General features: G+C 55.6%; 1 protein-coding gene across 1 annotated transcript; it reads right to left on the bottom strand.

The window, feature by feature from the left end:
• Positions 1-3,079: 3,079 nt before the first annotated feature.
• Positions 3,080-16,659, bottom strand: SLC22A12 (solute carrier family 22 member 12). The gene is made up of 11 exons (XM_051964652.1): positions 16,557-16,659; positions 15,802-16,379; positions 15,286-15,389; positions 14,981-15,135; positions 9,725-9,893; positions 9,118-9,241; positions 7,540-7,655; positions 6,798-7,012; positions 5,368-5,476; positions 4,433-4,636; positions 3,080-3,791 (listed from the first exon to the last, which is right to left on the bottom strand). The coding sequence occupies exons 2-11, from the start codon at positions 16,201-16,203 to the stop codon at positions 3,740-3,742; spliced, it is 1,650 nt and encodes a 549-aa protein (XP_051820612.1). The 5' UTR covers positions 16,204-16,379; positions 16,557-16,659; the 3' UTR covers positions 3,080-3,739.
• Between the last annotated feature and the right edge of the window lie 262 nt (positions 16,660-16,921).

The following is a 16,921-nucleotide window of genomic DNA, read 5'->3' as shown; positions in this document are numbered from 1 at the left end:
TGGCTCCAGGGGTCCGTGGGCAGCCCTGAACTTGGCCGGGAAGATGGCATTTTAATTTCAAAACCATTGGGCTCCTTTGTAATCCTCCGCCTTTGATCGAATGGCTTTAAGCCCGGGATTCTGGGAAGGGATCTTTCACCAGATTGCTACCGAGGGGGTCCGGGAGGGGTCAGTGAGCTAACTCGGGGCCGGGAAGGGGGGGAGGGGCGGGGGAATCAGAGGATGGGGGGAGGGGTTCCACTGTAAGTGAAAAGGTGGTTCGTGCCTTCAAGGGCTTTAAACTCTCCTGGGAGAACACAGCCCATAAAAGTGGCCCAGGGAGGTCAAGAGCCCTGGCCTAAGGTCCCACAGGGACTGGGGACCCTCACCCTCCACCAGTCAGAAAACCTCAGCGCGGGACCCACCCACACCTACCCACAACATCGCGGCCTTTACTGAGGGCCAGGCAGTGACGGGGAACTCCCCCCCTCCCAGACTCCAACAGCCCCCGCCCACCGTCAGGCAGGGGAGTAAGAATGGGAATATTTCTCCTCCCAGCCCCCCTACATTGCATAGAAGCCACCACGAGGTGGGTCCCATTATTATACCCATTGTATAGAAGAGAAACCGAGGCAGACACAAAGTGACTTTTCCCAGAACCGCACAGCCAGGAGGTGTCTGCGCTGGACCTGAATTCAGATCTTCCTGACGCCGGGTTCACGGCACCTCCTGGGGCAGGCAGAGGGAACCAGGGAGACGGAAGAGGAAGTGGAGGAAGAGGGAGAGCGGGAGCAGGGAGGCCCTAGAGAGGGCCAGAGGGGGCTGGGACTGAGGTCAGGCTGAGGGATTCGCTCCCTCGTGACCTTAGAGAGAGTCGGGTCCCTTTTCCTGCTATGTGGGCAGGGGAAGGCAAGAGCCCCTCCCTGTGGCCTCCAGGCCAAGGCCCGCCCCTGACTGGGGCCCCCCTCAGGCAGCCAGTATCACCCTAGCATAAATCTCTCCTCACTGCTCTCCGAAAACAGGGTTCATTCCCTGGAGTGCTTCTATTCTACTCTCCGCCCTTGGGGGGGGAACATACTTGGTAATTACCCCCTCCTTGTCCCGTCCCCCCCTCCAGCTCTGGCTCTGCCACTGAGGCAAGCTCCTAGAACGGCAGGTTTGCCCAGAGCCCCGTTGGATTTTTCTGGTCCGGAAGTGCCCGCCCTCCTTTGCAAGTTGTGGGGGGGGAGGGGGAAGGTTGGGGGTTGGGGAGGGGTCCTGCCAGCTCCAGGCCGTCACCCCCCCCAGCAGCAGAGAACCACGGGCACCAGGCCTGGGAGGGAGGAGGGAGCGCCTCGGGACAAGCGGGCTGACCTCCCAGCTCATCTGCGTCAGCCGGGGCTGCTCGGCCCCCGTGGCGGCTCCATATGGTGACACAGGGCCCGGCCTGGCGCGGCAGCGGGGAGCGGGCGGGGAGCCCGGCCCTCCCTTCCTGGGGCCCATCCTGCCCCCAGAAACGTGACTCCCAGGAGCCTCCCTGTCTCCCATGTACCTCCCAGGCGGAGGCGAGGAGGAGGAGCTGGCGGGGGAGAGACCGACCCTCTGAGGCTCCGGGGGTCAGAGAGCCGGGGAAGATGGGAGAATCCCAGGTCCAGAACCGGACGGCCCGAGAGAGCTCAGAGTCCAGCCCTGTGGGGGGGAAGGATGGAGTCCCGGAGCCAGGAAGGCTGGGAAGGGAGGAAAGCAAATTGAGGCCCAGAGGCCGGACCACCCAACCTGCTTGGCCGGTGGAGACTGGAGGCCCAGAAAAGAGTGCCGGGGAAACAAGGAATCTTGGGATGCAGGAGAGGGAGGCCGACCCAGCCTCCTACGTTCTCAGCTCGGGATCCGTGTTCTTCCTCCACCACTAACCTGGCCCTCCTCCACCCTCCTCTGCCTCCACTGCCTCTGCCCATTTTCCAAACAGGGAAAGGCAGAAATCCTCCTCTCCCTCATTCTGATTGGCCTTGATTCAACAAGCATTTATTGGGCTCCTGCTTTAGGTGATGGGGATCCAGAGACAAAATGGGGAGCTCTGCCCTCTGGGAACCTGCGTTCTCTTTAACTGGGGCTTGTGGACACATGGAGGGCATAAAATGCTACAGATGAGTAAATACAGAGTGGCCGAGGAGGAGGAGGATGCTGGCAGCTAAGGGAACCAGAGAAGACTTCCTGGAGGGGGAAGCTCACCTGAATCTTTTTTTCCTCCTGAGGCAACTGGGGTTAAGTGACTTGCCCAGGTTCACAGCCAGGAAGCGTCAAGTGTCTGAGGCCAGATTTAAACTCAGGTCCTCCTGACTTCAGGGCTGGGGCTCTATCCACTGCACAGCCTGGCTGCCCCCCCTCCCCCCTCCTAGTTGGATCTTAAAAGAAGACAAAAATTAAAGGTGAGAAAGAGACTCTCCCAGATCTCCGGCCATGGTGGCTCCTCCGTACAATCTGTGGTCCGGCCAGGCCAGGCGAGGTCACCCGCCTCAACTTGCCCATCTGTGAATGCAAACCCTTCTCCCATTTCACTGCCTGGACTCGGGACCCATCCTTCCTTCCTCCAAGGCCCAGTTTAGGGGCCGCTGCCCCCAGGAAACCTGTTTCTCCAGCTGAAAGCCCCCTCCCCCTCCCTCCCAGCGACCCCGGCCTGGTCTTGTGTCTGCTTCGCCCTGGATGTCAGTATCTGCATTTAAATCCGGGCCTCTGTATGTGTCCGCACCCAGACGTCCGCATATGCACACACACACACGCGCACACACACGCACACACACACACATGCGCGCGCGCACACGCACACACACACACATGCGCGCACACACACACGCGCGCGCACACACACACGCGCACACACACGCACACACACATGCACACACACGCGCACACACACGCACACACACGCACACACGCACACACACATGCACACACACGCACACACACGCACACACACACGCACGCGCACACGCACGCACACACACACCTGTATACCTGGGGGGGGGCTGTTTCCGGCTCCGCAGGCTTTGGCCCCCTCTGCAGACACTCAAACTCGGCACAGGCTCAGCCTGGGGCCTCTCACACAGTGGGCATCTATCAGTCGTTCAAGCAGCAAGTATTTATTAAGCACCTACTATGCACCAAGCGGTTGCGGGGGCTAAACAAAGCATTTCTTGCCCTCCCGGAGCTTCCATTCTACTGGGAAGGACTAGGACGTATCCATTCAGTAGAGGTTTGTGGAACCGGATGCAGACTGGGTCTGTTGGGGGCCCGTTCAAGGCAGAATCAGGACATTGGTCAGCAGGGAAGCCAGAGGCCTTCGCCACCCCCACCCCCCGCCCCAAGGGGCTCCTCATGTGGGGAGAGAGGAGGTCTTAGGAAAGCCCCCATCGGCAGTGAAAGTTAGTGCCCCTCCCCTGCCCCATCCTCCACACTAGGGGTGCAAAGGGGGGGGGAAGGGGGAGGGAAAGGGAAGAGGGAAAGGAGAGGAGGGGAAGGAAAAGGGGAGAGAGAAAGACCCGGGGCTAAGGCTGGAATCAGGCCCTGGGTGTCTCAGAGCTCTTGGGCAGCAGAGGGAGGAGGCTCATGGAGGATGCAAACAGGTCAGAATCCCAGGGATTGGCGAGAAGGGTGGGGAGCAGGAGAGGGCAGCGCCCGTGAGTGCTCCACCCTCTCCAATAAGCGAGCACTCCCGCCGCTCGAGGTGCTCTCTCCCAGCTGCCGGTGCTCGTGGGCTCTCAGGGCTGGGGGCTCCCCGGCGGTCCTAGAACGGCGTGGACTTCACAGTGCTCTGCTCTGGCTCGGCACCTTTCACTCTGGAAAGAAAAAGGAAGAGAAAGGGAAACTGCTGTCAGAGGACTTCGAGCTGGAAGGAATAGTAATAGTCAAGAAGACATAGAAAGGGAGACAAAGACAGGAGAGAAACAGAGACAGAAACACAGACAGAAAGAGAGACACAGAGAGAGAAAGAGACAGAGACAGAGAAAGACAGAGACAGAGAGAAAAGAGAGAGACAGAGAGACACAGAGAGAGAAAGAGATAGAGAGAAGAGAGGGGGGGAGGAAAGAAAAGAAGAGGAAAAAAGGAAGGAAGCAAGGAAGGGAGGGAAGAAGGCCCCTAGAAAGCAATGAAAGGTAATGGGAAAGAGCATGGACTATGGGATTCTGAATTTTTGTCTTTGGGTCCAGCCCATAACAGTGCCCCGAGCACAGTAGGCCCTTTATTGGACTGATTGCTAATTGCTGTAGGCCTGAGAGCTATGTCCTGTGTACTCACATGTGTAGACTCCCCCCCCCCCCAATATGAGCTGCTTAAGGGCCAGAGCCAGCGCTGCGCCATCAGCGTCTGCCCCAGAGCAGGTGTGGCCCCTTAGAAAGAGGCGCTTTGGGGACCGCCGGGGCCTGTGGAGCCCAGCGCAGGTGGTGAAGCCCCCCCGCCCGGGGCAGGGCCCGCTCACCGGCTCTCCACATCGCTGATGGTGTCGGGCAGCGGCAGGTGGAGGGTTTCGGGCAGGAGGAGGGCCGTCAGACTGGCGAGCACCGGGACCCCCCCATAGACAAACAGGGGCAGCAAGGGGCTGACCTGGCCCAGCAGCCTGACCAGAGGCCCCAGGCTGGACCCCAGCCGGGCCAGCATTTGGCATCCGCCCGCGGCAGTCATCCTGTGGGGGACAGGGGGGCCGATGGGCGCCGCCCCGGGGCCCGTCTCTGCCGCCCGCCCTGGGGGCCCTGGCCCTTCCCTGGCAGCCGCCCAGGCCCCTGGATGTGGGGACATAGAGCGGGGCGAGTCCCCCCGGAAGCCCCAGCTGCAGGGACACCCCGCCAGGGAGCCGGGGGAGGCGGTCCGAGGCCGCAGGCGTGCACGCGGTGCCAGACGGGTACACTTCCGGGAGCCCAGGGTCACGTGGAGGACGTGGCCACAGGGAGAGAGTGCGGAGGCCTCGGAAGGGGCTGAGAGGGGTGGGGTGGGGGAGGGGTGCGCGCGCGCGTGCATGTCGTGCTTGCACACCTGTGTGCGCGCGCGTGTGTGTGTGTGTGTGTGTGTGTGTGTGTGTGTATGTGAGCGCGCGCGCCACCGGCGGAGAGGGCATTAAGAGATACGGGCGCAGGCCCGACTCACGCCTCGCGCCCTGGCTCAGCACGCCGGGAAGGCACCGCGGCAGCTCGAGGCCAGCCCGCCTTGGCTAAGGAGCAGCTGCCCCGCCCCGCTCCGGGCCCCGCCCCGCTCCGGGCCCCGCCCCGCTCCGGGCCCCGCCCCGCTCCGGGCCCCGCCCCGCTCCGGGCCCCGCCCCGCTCCGGGCCCCGCCCCGCTCCGGGCCCCGCCCCGCTCCGGCCCCGCCCCGCTCCGGGCCCCGCCCCCAGGCCCCCGCCCCAGCCCCGCCCCTGCCCTTACCTGAGCACGGTGGGGAAGAGCTCGCTGCAGTAGACAACGACGGTGGTGAAGGCAGAGCCCACGAAGCCGATTCCCAGCACAGCCAGGGTCATCCGCAGGGTCTGCAGCTCTGTGGGGAACGGTGGGAAAGAGGAAGGAGGAAAGGAGGGCGTGATGGGGGAGGGACGGGGCGTGATGGGGGAGGGGGAGAAAAGGGAGAAGGGGGAGGGACGAGGGGAGGGAGGGAGGGAGGGGGAGGGACAGGAGGGAGGATATGGGGAAAAGGAGAGGTTATCCTTAAGAGGGAGAAGATGGAGAGAGGTAGGGGAGGGAGGATATGATGGATTTGGAGAAATAATATGGGAGGAAGGATGGGGGAAGGGGAGGGAAGGGAGGAGAGAAAGAGGGGGAGGTTGAGGGAAGGGATGTGTGAGGGTGGAGAACACGCGCAGCCACGTTAAGTCCCCTCGCCTCAGTCAGCTCCTTCCCAGACGGCAGAGGAGATTCCGTGTCTCTCTCTACATTTGTCTCCATAAACTGTCTGGGTAGAGCAGCACAGTGTGCGCGAGCTTCGGGGGGTGCGCGTGCTTTCCCTGAGGGAGGGGACGGCCCCTTTTGCACCCCCAGCAGCTAGCACAGAGCCTGGGCACGGGGGAAACCTCACGAAGGCTTGTTGCTGAGTGAGAAGCAGGTGGAAAGAGGTGGAATTGAGCCTCAGAGAAAGGAGCTCCGATCCCTTCTCCTCCGCTTATTATCTGTGGGACCTGGGCCAAGTAATCTAATTTCTCTGTGCCTCAGTTTCCTCAGATGTAAAATAAAGGGATTGGCTTAAATGGCTTCCCAGTTTCCTTCCCATTTTAAATCGATCATCTTATGGAAGAGGGAGGGCAGCGCCAGACTCAGGAAGACCTGGGTTTGCCTAATGTTGAGATCATATTTGTAGAATACCTTGTAAACCTCAAAGCCCTTGGTGAACGCTAACCTATTGCTGTTAACCTCAGCTTTGTCTCCAATAAAATGGGTTAACAAGCGCCCCTGTACCTGCCAGGATCACCTGGGGCGGGGAGTATAAAGCACTGGGCACACTTTCACGGGCTCCGTCCCGCCAGTTGTCGTGATTAGCGTAGCTGCCCAGCGCCATCGTTCCCCCCGGGGGTGCTGGGCGGGACAACAGGAGATGGCCCTGGCCCGTCATTCCCAGAGTCTCCCATATCAGAGGCCGAGCTGAGGTCTCGTATCCCCCCCACGGATGTTCCTGAGACTGGGCACTAAAACCCGGTGCTGGACAGTTCCTTGGCACGTTAATCCCCCAAAGGATTGGGGGAATCTAGTCCTTGAGGACCGAAGGGCTTGTTGTTCACGGTACACTGGGGGCTCCATTTCATTTTATCCTTGTATTTCCAGGACCGGGCTTAGTGCCCGGCACATAGTAGGCACTTACAAGGACTCACCCTGAGGTACCACCGTGTTGGCCAGAATACAGAGGCCGGCCAGGAGGAAGGAACCCGCCTGGGTGACGCGCCGCCCCAGGTGGTTCATGGCGAAGAAGGCGCCCATCTTGTTTGGGATGTCAATGGCCCCAAAGAGCACCTGGAGCAAGAAAATATTGCTCCCCAGGCTCTGCATGTCCAGGGCGAGGCCATAGAAGGTGAAACCAAAGGTGAACCTTAGGAGAGAGGGCAGCAGGTGGTGAGGGCCTCCCCCTGCCCGCTGTGGCTATTTGGGGTCTTCTCCAGCTTGCTCAGGGCCCCTCTTCCCGCCGAAGACGGTCCATGGTTTAAGGTTCCTCCCAGGTCCTGCACCCCCAGATCTGGTTTTGTTCTAGGCTGAGGTCTTTCTTTCCCAGCTCTGACGTTCTCTGGGCTCAGGTTCCCCCAGCCCCGAGCTTGGGCGGTTTGGTTTCATGGAGGCTGCTGGGACTTCCCGGAACAGGCCCACCTGCCGGGCAATGCCGAGCCTACCGGCTCTCTGGGGCCCAGGTGAGCGCGCTTACTTCCAGGGAGCTGGCTCCGGGAAGGCTGGGATGGCTTGGCTGAGTTTTGCCCCCTCTCCTGCCAGGCTGGTGGGGGCACGAGGGGGCTGGGAAAGGTCCCTCCCCCGCCCCAGGCTTAGGACCCTCCCTACTAGGAAGCCGGGAATTGTCCTCTAAGGCCCCTCAGCGGGGCCGCGCTTGCCATTGGCAGAGAAACTCACCACAGAGACAGCATGCAGCCAAACCGCTTGCGCAGCTCAGGGGTCCGGAAGAGATCCGCCATTGAGTGCCGAGCTTTGGCTGCCGTTAAATCTTCCTGCATGGTGGCTAGCACAATCTAGGGAGGGGGACACCAAGAAGATGGCCGTCTCTGAGGAGAGAAAGAGCTGGAAGCCATAGTGACCCCCAGGTCGCGGAAGAAGCTCCGTCTTCATGGCCATGACTGTCACTGGGAGGGACCTCTCGGGACCGGGGGCTTCCAGGCCCTAATTTACTCTGTTGTCCTGGCCCTCGGTTTCCCTTTCTGACACTGATCAGATGCAGCTGCCTGTGACTCAAGGACCACTAGGATTTTCTGCCTGGGACTCCGGGGTCCCTTCCCCTGCCCTTCAGTGCAGACCAGGTGGGGGCTGAGCCCAGGTTCCAATCCCACCACCCCTTGGCCCGTGTGCCCCGGGGGAAGTCGCGCCACGAGTGGGTCTCCTAGTCCTCTTCCGGAAAATGAGCCTCGGGGACAAGATGGTCCAATTCTGAGCTTAGTCCTGGCCACCAGGGGGCGCCCCCACTGCCCCCCAACCTGGGGGAAACTGGAGAGAAGGTGGAGGAGGGGGAGGAAAGCATTGGGAGGAGCTGGGGCTGCCCCCGGCCCTGTCCCCGCAGCCTCCGGGAGAGGCCCAGGGAGCACAGAATCCCACTTCTAGGCCCCAGGCCTTGTAGGGCTGTAGGGTTGGGGTCGGAGCCGACTGCCCAACACCAGGGGGCGCCGCAGTGCGTTAAAGCCCTGGAGTCAAATGCAGCCTGGGACACTTACTAGCTGTGGGACCCAGGCAAGCCCCCTGAGCCTCTGTTTTAATCACCCAGGGACAGCAGGGGAGCCCCCAGAACGCTCGCCTGTCTGAACCTCAGTTTCCCACGTGTAAAGTTTATCTCGGAGAAGAGAAGCTGGGGGGGGGGCTGTCACTGACAGCTAACAGCCCCTCCTGGGGAGGAGAGGGTTAACACCCCCTTGCACACGCCCAGGAGCAGGGAGAGAAGCTGGGAAGGAGCAGGTTCGGGCCGGGGGAAACGTCCTAGAATCTGAGCTGTCAGAGCCGGGCCGGGCCGGCTGGGGGGGTGACATGTGTCATGGCACAGAGAGACACAGCAGAGCTGTGTGTGTGTGGAAGCTGATGGCCTTTGTCTCTATGTCGTGTATAATGTGTGTATGGATATGATTTCTATGTTAAGTGACAGCTGCACACGTATGTGTAATGGATACACGCACGCGCACACACCTATAAAAGTCAGAAGTTACTGGATAAGATGGCCTCTGAGGTTCTTTTCCACTCAGATTTTTTTAAGGAAACTGAGGCCCAAAGGCAGGAAGACATTTGCTCACGGTTTTCACTACTTTTCCGATTTCAAATTTCATTCTGATCCAGCAGGAGCCCTTGGAGGGGGAGAGGGGAAGGAGGGAGGAGGGGCCAAGCAGAACGTCACCCACCCAGTTCTCAGGCTGCCTGATGGACCAGAATAGGGCCCAGGGGGACGTCCAGCCCCATTCCTCGGGGCCCCGAAGGAGCCCGACCTTTCCTCCTTACCTCAGCGGTCAATGTGTCTCTGGCCTCCTTCTTCCCGTTGATTCCTGCGACTTTTCTGAGCGCGTGGAGCCCTCGATCGGTTTTGCCCATGATGATGAGCCAACGGGCAGACTCGGCGAGCCACCTGTTTAACACATAGGACCCGCCCACCCCGCTGGTTCTGAAGGTGAGAACACATGGCCCTCCCCACTCCTGGCACCTCGCCACTTTCTGGCTCATGCATCCTCCGAGCAGACAGCTCAGCGGGCACTGGCAAAACATCCTGCTTGTGCCAGATGGGACGGGGAGGCGATGAGCGATGGCGGAAGGAGCCTTGGATCGGGACGCGGGTGGCTCGGGCCCTGGCCTCGGCTCTGCCCTTACCTCGGGCACCCGCTCTGGGTCTCAGTTTCCCCATATTAATGGCACCAATCTTTCCTGGGTACTTTAACCGCTCGATGGCCAAGGTGTTCTTGGCCGTGATGGGGGGCAACGCGGAGACGGCAGCGTTGGTCACTTGTGGCCCGTCTCGCTGCCCTCCGAGAGTGAGGGATTCCCCACTTGGGTCGCCTTAGCCGCAAGGAATCCACCCCAGACGGAGCCCCCTCCCCCCGCCAAGGGCACTGACCATGAAGACAGAAAGAAGAGGAAGAAGGGCACAGACACGGTCAGCTGGAGGAGGCACCAGTCTCGGATGGCATACGCGACCCCCGACAGCAAGGCCTGGCCAAAGCTAAAGCCAAGAGCATTTATTGTCATCACCCTGGCTCGAGCCTGGGTTTTCGTCCACTCCATCACTGAAAGGAAACCCGGACACGAGAACGGTGTCATTCATCCCCTCATTCACTCAGTCATTTATCCGTTCACCTCAATCCAGTCTGACAAACATCCATTACTGGGTATGAAGCTCTGGGTTTGCTCGGAAATGAAATCATCTTTATCTTCAAGGAATTCATATTCTCCTGAGGGAAGGGCTTATGATATTTATCCAGGTGAGCAAATATGAAATATGGCAGCGTGCCTTCAAGAGGGAGAGAGCTTACGAGCGGGGGAGGGGGAACTGTAGAAAGGGGCTCCCGAGCTCGATCCAGAATTAAGTTCCAAGACAGTCAGGGCCGCTCATTCAATTCCCACAGTTCACTAACCCAGACTAAAGAAATTGGTGGAAACCAGACTGAGAATGGTTTTAAATAAATGAAAACCAGAGGCATTTGTATTTTCCCAGAAGCAGCAGTGATTTTTGAGCGTAGGGAGCGGATTGGTCAAAGTTATATGTGTCAGGAATATCACCGGCAGCTGTGGAGCCGGGCAGCGCTAAAGGCAACTGTGTCGGCTTCGTCCAATTCTAGCAGGTGAGAGGTGAGGAGGACCAGGGCGGGGCCGTCAAGGGTGGGGCGTGAAAAGGAGGCGACTGGACAGAAGATGCTGTGAGGAGTAGGGAAAAGAAATGGAGGCCAGGGCTGAGGGACAAAAGGGGTAATACTGAACCTGCCTCAGAGAGTAGGGTGCTGGTCCCTGCAATAGAAGCAGGGAATTCTGGGGAAAAGGTAAGAAGCTTTGGAGATACCTATGGGACATCCGGAGGAGGCTGTCCAGTGGGAAGGTGACGACATGGAACTGGGGTTCAGGAGAGAGGTTACACTAAATATTTTGCCATGGGAGCTATCAAACTCATGGGAATTAGTGTCAGGGTTAGAGTTAGAGGGACTCAAACTTGAAGGAGGCAGGAGAGCCATCAGGAGGATGGTCAAAGATGGAATGTCTCTCTTTCAGTCCTTCTTAGCCCTTATATACCTTATTCTAATTACATCGTTACAGCACACTGAGCATGTGTGAGCTAGAGAACCATGACATCACCACACTGAGTACTAAGTATCTATGGGAACCAGAGAGCCATGACATCACCACACTGAGTACTAAGTATCTATGGGAACCAGAGAGCCATGACATCACCACACTGAGTACTAAGTATCTATGGGAACCAGAGAGCCATGACATCACCACACTGAGTACTAAGTATCTATGGGAACCAGAGAACCATGACATCACGCTGAGTACTAAGTATCTATGGGAACCAGAGAGCCATGACATCACCACGCTGAGTACTAAGTATCTATGGAACCAGAGAACCATGACATCACGCTGAGTACTAAGTATCTATGGGAACCAGAGAACCATGACATCACCACGCTGAGTACTAAGTATCTATGGGAACCAGAGAACCATGACATCACGCTGAGTACTAAGTATCTATGGGAACCAGAGAGCCATGACATCACCACGCTGAGTACTAAGTATCTATGGGAACTAGAGAACCATGACATCACCACGCTGAGTACTAAGTATCTATGGGAACCAGAGAGCCATGACATCACCACACTGAGTACTAAGTATCTATGGGAACCAGAGAGCCATGACATCACCACACTGAGTACTAAGTATCTATGGGAACCAGAGAACCATGACATCACGCTGAGTACTAAGTATCTATGGGAACCAGAGAGCCATGACATCACCACACTGAGTACTAAGTATCTATGGGAACTAGAGAACCATGACATCACCATGCTGAGTACTAAGTATCTATGGGAACCAGAGAACCATGACATCACCACACTGAGTACTAAGTATCTATGGGAACCATGACATCACCACACTGAGTACTAAGTATCTATAGGAACCAGAGAGCCATGACATCACCACACTGAGTACTAAGTATCTATGGGAACCAGAGAGCCATGACATCACGCTGAGTACTAAGTATCTATGGGAACCAGAGAGCCATGACATCACCACGCTGAGTACTAAGTATCTATGGGAACTAGAGAACCATGACATCACCACGCTGAGTACTAAGTATCTATGGGAAGCAGAGAACCATGACATCACCACGCTGAGTACTAAGTATCTATGGGAACCAGAGAGCCATGACATCACCACACTGAGTACTAAGTATCTATGGGAACCAGAGAACCATGACATCACGCTGAGTACTAAGTATCTATGGGAACCAGAGAGCCATGACATCACCACGCTGAATACTAAATATCTATGGGAACCAGAGAACCATGACATCACCACGCTGAGTACTAAGTATCTATGGGAACCAGAGAGCCATGACATCACCACGCTGAGTACTAAGTATCTATGGGAACTAGAGAACCACGACATCACCACGCTGAGTACTAAGTATCTATGGGAACCAGAGAGCCATGACATCACCACGCTGAGTACTAAGTATCTATGGGAACCAGAGAGCCATGACATCACCACGCTGAGTACTAAGTATCTATGGGAACTAGAGAACCATGACATCACCACGCTGAGTACTGAGTATCTATGGGAACTAGAGAACCATGATATCACTGTGCTGAGTACTAAGTATATATGGGAACTAGAACCATGACATCACTGTGCTGAGTACTAAGTATATATGGGAACTAGAGAACCATGACATCACACTGAGTACTAAGTATCTATGGGAACCAGAGAACCATGACATCACCACGCTGAGTACTGAGTATATATGGGAACTAGGGAACCATGACATCACCGTGCTAAGTACTAAGTATATATGGGAACTAGAGAACCATGACATCACATGCTAAGCACTAAGTATATATGGGAACTAGAGATCCATAGTCTCATCGATTCCACTGAGTTAACACCTTGTTTCAGGTGTACTTCTCCAGAATTCCGGCCCTCCACAAAACTCATGGGAGTGGATGGTTTTATCAAATCAAAGAGCAAAGAGAAACAAAAAAGGAAAGGTCTTTGGGTAGCACCTGTTGTGTAATAATAGCAGTTAGATAGTGCTTTGAAGTTTATAAAGTGCTGAAAATATGTTATCTCATTTGAGCCCTACAACAACCTAGAAAGGAGGTGATATTATTATCCAAGTTTCACAGATGAGGAAACTGAAGCAGAGGTTAAGTGACTTGCCCAGATTTATACAGCTAGTAAATGTCTCTGAGGTCACATTCAAATTCAGGTCTCCTTAACTCCAGTTCCAATGCTCTATCCACTGCACTACCGAATTATCTTAGTAAATGGAAGAGGAGAAAGATCGAGTAAAGGAGACTAAGGAATAATTCAATACAGAGAAGATAAGATACAGTTGGGAGGGAGGGATGTGGTATGGAAAACGTTAGAGATTTCACAGAGGAGAACTGAGAAAAGGCCGTTCAATTTGAATGAAATTATCAATAATCTTGGAATGAGCTGTTTCAGTCAAGTGATGAGGTCCTAAACCAGACTGCAAAAAACTGAGGAAGGTGTGGGGAGGTAATAAAGAAACTGAGGGAGGACAATCCCTTCTTGGAGTTTGGTTCCAAGTGAAAAGGAGGGGACGTAAGATGGTAACTGGAGGAGACGACGGGGTCCAAGAATGGTAAGGTCATTTTTAAGAATGAGGAAAGAATGGGCACATTTACAGTTGAGAAGCTGGTGGATAAGCTTGGACTGAAGATGAGAGGAAGAAAAACATGTTTGAGGAGCCAAGGTCCTAGCTGAGAAGGAGGGAGATGGAATCAAGAGCACGAGTGAAGAGTTTAGCTTTGCCAGAGAAAAGGGTCACCTCTCCTTCACAAAGAAAGAGAAAGTGGGGAATAACTAAGAGGGGCTTCAGGATATGGAATGGAAGAGAAGAGGAAGCCTCTATTTGCTCAGGAGAATAGGGGTCAAGGTTCTCTGCCCAGAGGAATGGGAAAAAGAAGAAGAGAAAAAGGAGAGGCTTTGGAACAGTATCCATGGAGAGCAGGATCAAGAGTCAATCATGGAAGAATAAAAGTGTTACCATGCAGCAGAAAGACCCAGTTGAAATTATAAATCATAAATTTCTAGTGAATATAGTCAATACAAATGAATGGTTTTCTCCTATAGTGTTCTGCACCATGTAGGCCATCTACCTATAAATTCATCTCCTCATCCATCTACCCTTCTATGAATCCATTCTTCCATCTATCCATTTATCTACTCATTAATTCAGCCCACCAACCATCCTTCCATCTATCTATCTACTCCTTCATTAATTCAGCCCACCATCCATCCTTCTATCTATCCATTTATCTACTCATTTATTAATTCAGCCCACCAACCATCCTTCCATCTATCTATCTACTCCTTCATTAATTCAGCCCACCATCCATCCTTCTATCTATCCATTTATCTACTCATTTATTAATTCAGCCCACCAACCATCCTTCCATCTATCTATCTACTCCTTCATTAATTCAGCCCACTATCCATTCTTCCATCTATCCATTTATCTACTCATTCATTAATTCAGCCCACCATCCATTCTTCCATCCGTTCACTGATCTCTCCATCCATCATTCACTCATCCATCCATTCAGTCAACCTTCCATACTTTCCTCATGCAAGCTTCCTTTGAGTCTTTCAGTAATTCAAGAAGCTTTATTAAGGACCTACTATGTGCATGGCCTTGTGCTAGATACTGAGAAATTAAACTAGATATGTTCCCTGCCTTCAAGTTGCCCACAGTTGAGTAGAGAAGATGAGAGATGGACACAGCCTTTATTAAGGACCTACTAAGTACATGGCCTTGTGCTAGATACTGAGAAATTAAACTAGATACGTTCCCTGCCTTCAAGTGGTCCACAGTTGAGTAGAGAAGATGAGAGATGGACACAGAAAAACCGTGTAAATTAGAACATCTGCATACATGAGGACGCTGACAAGACTAGAATGGAAAACTAAGTTCCAGGTAGGGAAGAAGTTCAGATCTTAGAGAGATGGCATCTGAACCACGCCGAAGGGCGAGGAGAACATCAACCGACTTTCGCCGCTTCTGGGGTCTGGGTCCGAGGGGAGGTCTCTAGGCTTGCTGTCAGGGTTTGGGGCAGGTTCATGAGGTCATACTCACAGAGCGTGCTGGTATTCATCATAATGCCAGCCACAGCGAAGGCTGATAGGAAACGGAGGGAGCAGTAAAGGGAGAAGTTGGGGGCAACCGCAGCACAGGTGCCACTGATGGCCAACTGCAGGTAACAGCAGCTCAGCACCAGCCTCCGCCCGAACCTGTGCCACAAGAAGCGAATCTAGGACAATCCGTGGGACAAAGATGACGTGGCCCAGAGGGGGACGGGCAGGAGCCCCCCAAGGTACCTGTGCCCGGGGCCGAGGGCACTCAATGGGGATGAGGGCAGCAAGAAAGCAGAGAATACTCACCTGTCAGACAAGGGGCCATATATGAGAGCGCCAATCATGATGCCCACCATGTATATGGACTGAGTCATGGGCTTCAGGAATAGCCAGTCACACACCATGTCCCACTGTGTCAGAAGGGAAGCCAACAGCAGAGATTAAGAGGAGCCACTTCAGCGACTTTCAGGGCTGGGGGGCCCCGGAACATGGACCTCCGGGGCTGAGAAGGGCCCCGATGTCAGCTGGGAAGGATCGTTTCCCTTCACCCAGTCGGAATCTGAGCCCGGGAGGACAAGGCTTCCCCAAGCTCACACGGGTCACTAATAGCAGCGCCGGTGCTGGAACCCAAAGCTTCACTAGGCTTTGTACCGAGAGGGGAGAGGTCAGGGCCAGCGTGATGGGAATGAATCCTAAACAAGCCGTCCGGATGGGCCAATTATGTGAATGTTCGGTGAAGCTCCAAAGGAGCTACAAACAGAGATGGAGGAGGGGGAAAGGAGTTGGAAGGAAGAAGCAAGAGAGAAAGGGAGGGGCCCCCACCTCAGACACAATGGAGGAGGTGAAGTCGCTGTGGTCATAGACCCAACCGTCCAGACAGGGCTCGGTGCCCGCCGCGCTTGCGTGTGGGTCCGACGCGTTGGGCTCCAACAGCTGCCACTGCGGGTGAAGGAATCGACGGCATCGCTCCAGCTTCTGGTGTTGGTCCAGGGGGATGAAGGCTCTCAGGAGAGCCTCGGGCCCCGGGCCCCCGGTCTCATTGGGAGAGGCGGTAGCATTGTCCAGCAAGGGGACACGGCAGCGATGGGCGGGGATGGCTGCCGTGAAGTTCTCCAGCAGGTTGTGAGAGGTGACAAATGCGATGGGAAAAAACAGAGAGACGATCTGGAAGATCTGAAATCTCCCCAGGCTGCCAACCTGCTCCAGGAGCTCTGCAAAGGCCATGGGGCCCGGCTGGAGACGCCCAGGGACGCAAGGACAAGGCGGTCCTTCCCGAGGTGAGAGAGGCAGATGGAGTGCTCCGGAAGGGCTGCAGGGTCAGAGGCCCCGGGGTCCAGTCTTAGCTCGGCCAGTGCCTATGGGACCTCGCCATTCCCCTGCGGGGGCTTCGGTTTCCACACCTGTAAAGGAGACCGGCGAGCCTGGGTGGCAGCCTGCTTCTTACCTTGCTCTGGTTTCCCTCAGGATCCAGACCCTCACGGCCGCCCACACACTGATCTCTCGTTGAGCCCGGATGTCGGTTTGTCCGGGGAAGCTCTTTCAGGGAAAAGCTCGGGACTCCCAGAGGTTCTGTTTACCTGGCTCAGGTGCTCTGGGAGGGTCCTGACAGCTCCGGCTCAAATCAAGGGAGGGCCAGCCTGGAGGCAATGCTGGACTCCAGCATCCATGGGAAAGCTAAGATCCAAGCAGGGAGATGTTGGCAAACTGCCTCTTGTTCCCAGATCACCCTGTTACTAAATTACATTGTAGGACAGAGGTTAGTCCTCTTCTTGTCTCGGGTTAACCCTGGGGTTAACTAACCCTGGCACAGACCATGATGTAAATAAATACTTCACCCACAGCCCTGCAGGCGCTTCCCAGCCGGTGGGTGGGCATCTGCCTGAAGATTCCGGTCTCTGGGCCTCTGAGTCTGCTCCTGAGTCTCAGCACTCTTGAGGTCCCT

This window comes from Antechinus flavipes, chromosome 6 (assembly GCF_016432865.1).
Source record: "Antechinus flavipes isolate AdamAnt ecotype Samford, QLD, Australia chromosome 6, AdamAnt_v2, whole genome shotgun sequence".
NCBI lineage: Eukaryota > Metazoa > Chordata > Mammalia > Dasyuromorphia > Dasyuridae > Antechinus > Antechinus flavipes.
Note: the sequence above shows the minus strand (reverse complement) of the source record. Positions and strands in the feature narration are given on the sequence as shown.

Coding starts and splice junctions, on each gene's coding strand:
- SLC22A12 (XM_051964652.1), bottom strand. CDS start 16,203: ATGGCCTTTGCAGAGCTCCTGGAGCAGGTTGGCAGCCTGGGGAGATTT. Junction 7,656..9,117: donor GAGACACATTGACCGCTGAG/GTAAGGAGGAAA, acceptor CCCCCTCCCTAG/ATTGTGCTAGCCACCATGCA. Junction 4,637..5,367: donor CTCTTCCCCACCGTGCTCAG/GTAAGGGCAGGG, acceptor TGTCCCCCACAG/GATGACTGCCGCGGGCGGAT.